Genomic DNA, 8,407 nt, shown 5'->3' with positions numbered 1-8,407 from the left:
CCCTGAGCAAGATCAGACGCCCCCGCATCTGCAGACCCCTGCTGTCCCCACATCCTGGCTGGGGTCCGGCGCTCCGGAGCCCATCCTCCCACCGACTACCCTCTTTGCTCCTGCACTTTTATTTTTATTTTATTTCATTTATTTGGGATGGAGTCTCACTCTGTCACCCAGGCTGGAGTGTAATGGCGCGATCTCGGCTCACTGCAATCTCCGCCTCCCGGGTTCAGGCAATTCTCCTGCCTCAGCCTCCCGAGTAGCTGGGACTACAGGCGTGCACCACCATGCCCGGCTAATTTTGTATTTTTAGTAGAGACGGGGTTTCGCCATGTTGGACAGGCTGGTCTTGAACTCCTGACCTCAGGAGTTCCTCAGGAGGAGTTCTCGGCCTCTCCAAGTGCTGGGATTACAGGCGTGAGCCATAGCGCCAGGCCTGCTCCTGCACTTCTAAAGAAATCGCCCAGGACTTCTCATCTTAAACCAGAAACAATAAGGAAAGCCACTCCGTTGACTTTACAGCTTCTGTGTTGCTCTTCACAGCCCAAGTTTATAAAAGAGACGCGTTTTCCGCTGTCTGCATCCCCTCTTCTCACCCCTGCTTCCCGAAGGAGGCCCTGAGCGCCCAGCAGCCCTTGGTCCTGCATCCCCCTCCAGACATCTGAAGGGCCTGTCTCCGTCCACCCTGCCCGGATCCATCTTCCAGTGCCCGGATCTATCCCCCATCCCCAGATCCATCCCCGCCTCCCCGAATCCATCCCCACTGCCTGAATCTACTCTCCCCTGCCCAGCTCTATTCCCCCTACCTGGATCCATCCCCTTGCCCATGCCTGGCCCCTTCACCCACTCTCTCCCCTGGGGCCCCACACATCCAAACTTACCTGGGCCCTCCTCTGGCAGAAAGGGGCCTTCTCAGTCCCACAGGTCCAAGTGGGTAATCCTGGCTCTGCTTCCCTGGGGGCCTTCTGCGGCTGCCCCCACCCTGGGCTGAGTGAGCGGCCCCCATCACCCTGGCAGCTGAGCAGTGGGGCTCCTCACTCGCCCCAGCTGCAGGCGTGCCCTGGCCGTGGAAGCTCACAGGGGCTCTATCCCTGCAGAATGAATGGAATGCCTACTACGAGGAGGTGGTGTACGTCCTGGAGGAGATAGAGTACATGATCCAGAAGCTCCCCGAGTGGGCTGCAGATGAGCCCGTGGAGAAGACGCCCCAGACTCAGCAGGATGAGCTCTACATCCACTCGGAGCCTCTGGGCGTGGTCCTTGTCATCGGCACCTGGAACTACCCCTTCAACCTCACCATCCAGCCCATGGTGGGCGCCATCGCTGCAGGTGCATGGCCCTGTGGGAAGGGAAGCTGGGGGAGCACCGTCCACCACCACGGAGCCGAGCCAGGACGGGCTCAGGCCTGTGTGAAGAGTCCTGGGGTCAGATAAGGGTTTGCTGGGTCTGTCACAGGAGGCTGTGGGGACCACGCTATTTAGCCAGGCCTCTTGGTGCCTGAGGTCCAGTCAGGCTCAGGTGTCCACACCTGATGATGGAGAGAGGGCCTGCCTTCCCCCACCCTTGGGGGGGCTGGAGCTTCTGTCACCTAATATGCACCAGGGCTTCCTTCCTAGAAGGGGCCAGCGCTGTTCTACCATCCAGGCCCCCAGAGCCTCTCTCCCCTTTCTGCTTTTCCTCCAACATCTCAGCAACTCAGAAGGCCAGGTGGTGCAACTGTGGCCAGCGTGTGCCTGTGCGTGTCCCTCTGTCATGTGCCCGTGTGTGCTCCTGGGTGTGCCCCGTGGCATGTGCTTGTGTGCCAATAACTCTCCCATCCACTCTTCCAAGGACACACGATGGAGGGGAGGCTTCAGGTGTGGTCCTTGGGAGGGCAGAGCCTCTGGGTGAGGTACCCTGGGCATAGGCCTGGCTCTGTGTGCTCTGCAGGGAACGCGGTGGTCCTCAAGCCCTCGGAGCTGAGTGAGAACATGGCGAGCCTGCTGGCTACCATCATTCCCCAGTACCTGGACAAGGTGAGGTGCCCTCCGGGGCCTCATAACTCCATGGCCTCATAACTCAGCTGGGGCCAGGTATTTGGGGGATGAGAAATAGTGAATTCTTGCAGCAAGGGACCAAGCTGGTGGCGCTGAGGATGGTCCTTAGCAGCTGCCTTCTCTCATTGGGGTGAACAGAGCCCCTGGGCCAGGAAAGGGGGTCTACTGCCAGTTGCCACCCCCTGCCCCCAAGGTGGGGTGCTGGGCTTCGGGGCTGCTGGTCTCAGCCACTGCCCATCTACACTTGTGAGAGCGAGGAAGGGCTTGGTGTTCGCTGAGCACCCCCTCTCTCCTTGCTTGGAAGGATCTGTACCCAGTCATCAATGGGGGTGTCCCTGAGACCACGGAGCTGCTCAAGGAGAGGTTCGACCACATCCTGTACACGGGCAGCACGGGCGTGGGGAAGATCGTCATGACGGCTGCTGCTCAGCACCTGACCCCTGTCACGCTGGAGCTGGGAGGGAAGAGCCCCTGCTACGTGGACAAGAACTGTGGCCTGGACGTGGCCTGCCGGTGAGAGGCTCCGGCCTGCTGGCTGCGGCGGCCCTTACTCTGCCTTCCAGCACACATGACTGCACCTCACGCTGTGGGTCCACTCTGAGTAGCACAGACACCCCCTGCCTCACGGAGCAGTGGTCCTGGCAGAAACTCACATGGGGATAGGGGTGGGGACCACGTGCACAGAAGACGCGTGGGGAGTCCCAGAAGGCTTCCTGGAGGGGGAGAGGTCCAGGCTGAGCTCTGTTCGCTGAGTGGGCATCACTGGGGAAGTGGTACTCCAAACAGAGGCTGCAGAAAAAGCAACTGGGGGATGTTCAGGACACAAGGAAATGTACTGGGTCCAGCCCTCTGCTGGGGCAGGGCAATCTGAGTTCTGGAGAGCAGGCCCAGAGGGGAGAAGAGCCACCGCCACTCGGGGTCTGGGGAAGATCCCGTATCTGCACCTCCCGACCCTAGCCAGGGCTCTGGCCACCTCCCTATCCCACATCTGTGGCCCCCAGAGATGTAGGGGAGCCTGAGTAGCAGTGACATCTGGCTGTGCAGGGCAAGGGCGTGATCAGGGAGCACAGAGGCTGCCCCCAACAGACGTCCTCTAGAAATTCCCTACCAGTCCCCGGTGAACACAATCAGGGGCATTGGGTCTTCCTGGTCCAGTGTCTAGAAGTAAGCAGACCGCTTGGGAGGACTCACTGGTGGCAAGGTCACAGCCGATGGCTTCTGCTGACCAGAGAGCTCAAGGGTCTGCAAAACGAGGTGCAGCTCTTGGGGAACCTTTTGGATTTAGTCCAGTCTGGGACTTTCACAGACGCATCGCCTGGGGGAAATTCATGAACAGTGGCCAGACCTGCGTGGCCCCCGACTACATCCTCTGTGACCCCTCGATCCAGAACCAAATTGTGGAGAAACTCAGGAAGTCACTGAAAGTGAGTATGGGACCCTTGGTGGGGTGGGATGGGAAGCCTCCCATCACAAGGTGGGCCTGGCCCCTTAACTAACTTCTAGGGATTTGGAAACAGTGGATTTATTTTCTTCTAATATAAATATAATGCAAGCTAGGCATGGTGGCTCACACCCATAATCCCGCACTTTGGGAGGTGGAGGCTGGAGGATCACTTGAGGCCAGAAGTTTGAGACCAGTCTGGGCAACATGGCAAGATCCCGTCTTTGCAAAAAATGTTTTTAAATTAGCCAAGCATGGTGGATGGGTGGTGCGTGCCTGTTGTCTCAGCTACTTGGAAGGCTGCGGTGAGGCTGGAGGATTGGTTGGGTCCAGGAGTTCGAGGCGGCAGTGAGCTATGATTGCACCACTGCACTCCAGCCTGGGCAACAGGGCAAGACTCTGTCTCTAAGAAAAAAAAAAAAAAAAAGGTAATGCACACTCACTGGAGATAATTTGGAAAAGATTAAAAAGCATAAAGAAGAAGAAAAATCTCCACCCAGAATCCCACCACCCAAAGACAGCCACTGCTGGCCTGTGTCTGTGCAGCTTTTGGCCATGTCGAGGGTCTGCATCCTCACCCGAAGCCCCCACCTCTTCTCCACAGGAGTTCTATGGGGAAGATGCCAAGAAGTCCCGGGACTATGGAAGAATCATTAGTGCGCGGCACTTCCAGAGGGTGATGGGCCTGATTGAGGGCCAGAAGGTGGCTTACGGGGGCACCGGGGATGCGGCCACTCGCTACATAGGTGCATGACCCCTGAAGGGCACAGCCCACCTGCCCAGGCCGCAGGGGTCCCCAGCAAGTTCACAGCAAGTGGGCACAGATACTTGATAAGCAGACATGACCTCGGGTTGGGTATAAACTGCTTTCACCAGGGAGCCTGGGGTAGACTCTAGCAGGCAGGGGCTGAGGACAGCCCCTGCTCCAGCCTCAGAATCCCCTCTCCCAACAAAGGCCCAGAAAGAGGGGCCTCATCTCCCCGCCCCTCTGTAGCAGCAGGAGCAGGGACAGCAGAGGCCATAGGAGCCCCAGGTGTGCCAAGCCGTGAGGGGCCCCCAGTGCCCAGGCTGTGGGTCACCACATGGGGCCCACTTGGCCCCGAGTTTGTCAAGGAGACAAGAGAATTCTGGCAGGGCATCGGGTGGCCGGCGGGTGCAGTGCCTGCTCCTGGAGACAGATCTCGGGTCCTTCCATACAGGTTAACCTGTAGTTGTCCCCAGTGGTCTGCCCAGATGGCACCCGGGACACAGGTGCCTGGGGCACCTCTCTGGGGCCTCGTCCCTGCCCTTTTCCAAGCCTGGGCAGCTTCGCCTGGAATAGGTTGGGTCTAGGTGCTTGCACTTTCCAACCGCGTGGGGGTCTCTGTGCCATCCAACTCTGGCTCGTTTCCTGCCTCAGCCCCCACCATCCTCACGGACGTGGACCCCCAGTCCCCGGTGATGCAGGAGGAGATCTTCGGGCCTGTGCTGCCCATCGTGTGCGTGCGCAGCCTGGAGGAGGCCATCCAGTTCATCAACCAGCGCGAGAAGCCCCTGGCCCTCTACGTGTTCTCCAGCAACGACAAGGTGGGCAGTGGGCCTGCGGTGCCCTCCTCCAGGGTCCTGGGGCCCACAGACCTGGGTTCAAACTGCAGCTTCACTGTTCTCTGGCTGTGTGACCTTGGGCAAGTCACTGGATCTTTCTGAGCTCCTTTCACCTCGTCTCTAAGATCAGGACAGCAGCATCACCTGAGGGCATTGAATGAGCGATCCTTGCCCAGGGCCCTGCACACAGGCGTGGGGGCAGCTGCTGTCGCTCTTTGCTCGTGTGGTGCTGAGGGCCACGCGGTCTGCGGGAAGAGCGGGAGACGGCGGCTAGGGCTCTGCCTCCACCTGCTCCTGTCCCTGTGGTTCCAGGCTGTACCCAGGCAGGGTGGGGTGGGGGGCTGTGGCATCCTGTGGACAGGAGACTGAGGTCAGTGGCTGGGTCCTGGTGCAGGTGATTAAGAAGATGATTGCAGAGACATCCAGCGGTGGGGTGACGGCCAACGATGTCATCGTCCACATCACCTTGCACTCTCTGCCCTTCGGGGGAGTGGGTGAGTCTGGGGCTGAGCTTGCTGCCTCCCTGTCTCCCTCGGGGGCCCCCAGGGTTGGGCACCCTCACCCAGCAAATTCAGGAGGGGCTGCCTCCTGTGGCCCAGGCCGCAGCTTCCCGCTAACCTCTTCCATTTGGGCCTTGGCCTCTGCCTGCCATCCGTCAGACACACTTAACCTGGGAGTCTAGAGGGTCCTAGAGGTCACCTGGTGCACCAGCCTGTTTCATGGAGGCCTGAGAAAGGTGACCCAGGCCAAAGGTCACACAGCCATTTAGTGGCAGACCTGGGATTAGACCCTTGCTGGGCACTCCCACTGTTGTCCCCAGCGTGGATGCCCTGGGGACACCCTGGACATTGGCCACCCTCAGGAGGCCCAGAAAAGGGCCACAATCTGGGGCTGGGTGCTGAGGTCCCCAGGATTTGAGGGAAGGATGGGTGATGATGGCTGGGGCTCTGCCTTTCTGTCCCTGTGGTTCTGGGATACACCCAACAAGGTGGAGAGGGAAGCCTGGGGCATCCTGGGGGCAGGATGCTGAGCCCTGAACCGACTTCTCCTCCGCAGGGAACAGTGGCATGGGTTCCTACCACGGCAAGAAGAGCTTTGAGACCTTCTCTCACCGCCGCTCTTGCCTGGTGAGGTCTCTGATGAATGATGAAGCCCTGAAAGTCAGATACCCCCCGAGCCCGGCCAAGGTGAGAGAGGGAAGGGGCTGTGGGTGGGGGGAGACCAGGTTGCGTGGGACCAGGGTCTGGGGATCACTGCCTGCTCCGTGTCCCTTTCACAGATGACCTGGCACTGAGGAGGGGCTGCTTCGCCTGGCCTGGCCACACTGTGTCCCATCGGAGTGCGGACCACCCTCACTGGCTCTCCTGGCCCTGGGAGAGTCACTCCTGTAGCCCCAGCCCAGCCCCGCTCCTCTGCTGACCTGCTGTCCTGTGCACACCCCACTCCCACATGGGCCCGGGCCTCACCACTCCAAGTCCCCACCCCATTCTAGACCAATAAAGAGATGAATACAATTTTCTAACTCAGCAAATGCAGGCATATGGCGCTTCTTATGCAGCACTGAACCCACCGACCTGTCCTGCCTGATCCCACTGCCCCACGCAGCGTGGTCACTGACGTGCCAGCAAAGGCCTCTCATCAGCTGGTGGGGCCTTGTGCCAGGAGGCCATGTACAGTGTCAGGGTGACACTCATCTTCCTTTTAGCCTTGGGGAGGTCAGCTCCATCTCTGGTGTGTCCAGCCAAGGAGAGCCTAAGGAGGCCGAGCCTTGTCGGCACAGTGGTTCAGATAGGGAGAGCTGATGCTCGCTCTTCCCAGACTAGCTTCACTATCTTGGGCAGGGGTCACTTTGTGAGACGATGCAGTAGTCAACACAAAACGCCTTGGTTATGGCATAGTGCTGCTCATGGGGGCAAAGGACCCGAGGCCAGGCAGCACCAGCACCCACGGCCAGGACAGGGTCCGGCAAGGCGAGTCTGAGCTGGGTGTTCTGGGGGCTGGTGAGACCCAGAGCCAGGAAGCTTCCCAGCCTGGGCCTGGCAGGTAAGGGGAGGCTGCTGGGGGAGACCTGCTGAGGCTGGGCCGGTCCCTCTGGGTCCCCTACACAGACTCTCCTGGTATCATGCAGCAAAACCCTCCCAGTTTTTGCTGAGATTTCCTTGTGAAAACATAGAGTTTTGTGCTGTCACCACCAGGTGTGCCCGGCCCCGCCTGGGACCCTCGCCTGCCGCCGGCCACTTGGCTGCTCCCAATAAAAGCCTACCCTCCACGTGGTCCGTGCCCTGCCACCACCACCCCCTTCCCACTCCTGACCTTCCTCTCTCCCCTGCGTCTTCAGTCTTCCCTTCTGTCCTGGACCATTCCTATTCTCTAGTGTCTTGCGCCTTATTCCAAGTCCCCCAGACCCCAAATGCAACGAGAAAAGTCGTCAACTGTTACCTGTGCTTCCTTCCCTCCAGTGAGGGGGTGGGAGCAGGGGCAGAGAGGAAACTTTTGTTTTGTTTTGTTTGGATGTTTCCCGTGTGGACCTGTGACTTATAGTATACCCAGAGAATTGAGCCGAACTAAATCTTGGCTGGGAGTGGTGGCTCATGCCTATAATCCCAGTACTTTGGGAGGTCAAAGTGGGAGGATCCCTTCAGTCCGGGAGTTCAATACCAGCCTAGGCAATAGAGATCCTGTCTCTACTAAAAATAAAAAATTAGCTGGGTGCGATGGTGTGTGCCTGTAGTCTCAGCTGCTAGAGAGGCTGAGGCAGGAGGATCACTTGAGCCCAGGAGTTCGAGGCTGTAGTGAGTTATGAGGTGCTACTGCACTCCAGTCTGGGTGCCAGAGTGAGACTCTGTTTCTAAAAAAATTTTAAAACCCAAAGCCAAGAACAAAACAAAATAATATTTTCTCCTAACCGACTCCCCCTGCGGCGACTGCCTCATCCCTCTACGCTCCTTCCCAGCAAGACTCATCTGAATGGGTGTTCTCAAACAGCGCTTCCTGCCCCCACTCACTTCCGCTTGCCCAGGTGACCCTCCCTCACCTCTGTCCTATGGGGAACCCCTGGCTCTTGACCAGGCAGGCGCAGTCTCGTGTGGGCAGATCCCCAGGGTCTCGCAGCCACTTTGGGTGTCTCCACTGCCCTGCCACCTCCTTCCATCTGACCCCACCCTCCCTCGAGCACTCTGTTCTCCGGGTTCCTGGACCCCACAAGCTCCAGTTCTCCTTCCTCACCAGCTTGTGTTCCCAAGTTAGTCTCCATCCCTCCTGACCTTGAGCTCCTGACTCATATATCCGACAACCGACAACCAACTTGACCTGTGAACTTGGAGTCTCAATAGGAAATTAACACTTCTATGCC

General features: G+C 58.9%; 1 protein-coding gene across 2 annotated transcripts in view; it reads left to right on the top strand.

The window, feature by feature from the left end:
* Positions 1 to 6,586, top strand: part of ALDH3A1 (aldehyde dehydrogenase 3 family, member A1) — a 10,678-nt gene extending 4,092 nt beyond the window's left edge. Inside the window, exons 2-10 of one of the 2 annotated variants that reach the window (XM_011998257.1) lie at positions 1,092 to 1,323; positions 1,924 to 2,009; positions 2,335 to 2,543; positions 3,337 to 3,454; positions 4,076 to 4,217; positions 4,871 to 5,037; positions 5,450 to 5,549; positions 6,112 to 6,265; positions 6,396 to 6,581. In XM_011998257.1, the coding sequence (XP_011853647.1) occupies positions 1,149 to 1,323; positions 1,924 to 2,009; positions 2,335 to 2,543; positions 3,337 to 3,454; positions 4,076 to 4,217; positions 4,871 to 5,037; positions 5,450 to 5,549; positions 6,112 to 6,265; positions 6,396 to 6,474 (1,230 nt within the window). In that variant the 5' untranslated portion in view covers positions 1,092 to 1,148 and the 3' untranslated portion in view covers positions 6,475 to 6,581. Of the gene's footprint in view, positions 1 to 6; positions 1,324 to 1,923; positions 2,010 to 2,334; positions 2,544 to 3,336; positions 3,455 to 4,075; positions 4,218 to 4,870; positions 5,038 to 5,449; positions 5,550 to 6,111; positions 6,266 to 6,334 lie in introns of those variants that run through there. The other variant, XM_011998256.1, reaches the window with a different exon arrangement.
* The last annotated feature ends 1,821 nt before the right edge of the window (positions 6,587 to 8,407 follow it).

The sequence above is a fragment of the Mandrillus leucophaeus genome, unplaced genomic scaffold (assembly GCF_000951045.1).
Source record: "Mandrillus leucophaeus isolate KB7577 unplaced genomic scaffold, Mleu.le_1.0 Scaffold564, whole genome shotgun sequence".
In the NCBI taxonomy this organism is placed as follows: Eukaryota; Metazoa; Chordata; class Mammalia; order Primates; family Cercopithecidae; genus Mandrillus; species Mandrillus leucophaeus.
This window is presented reverse-complemented; position numbering and strand designations above follow the sequence as displayed.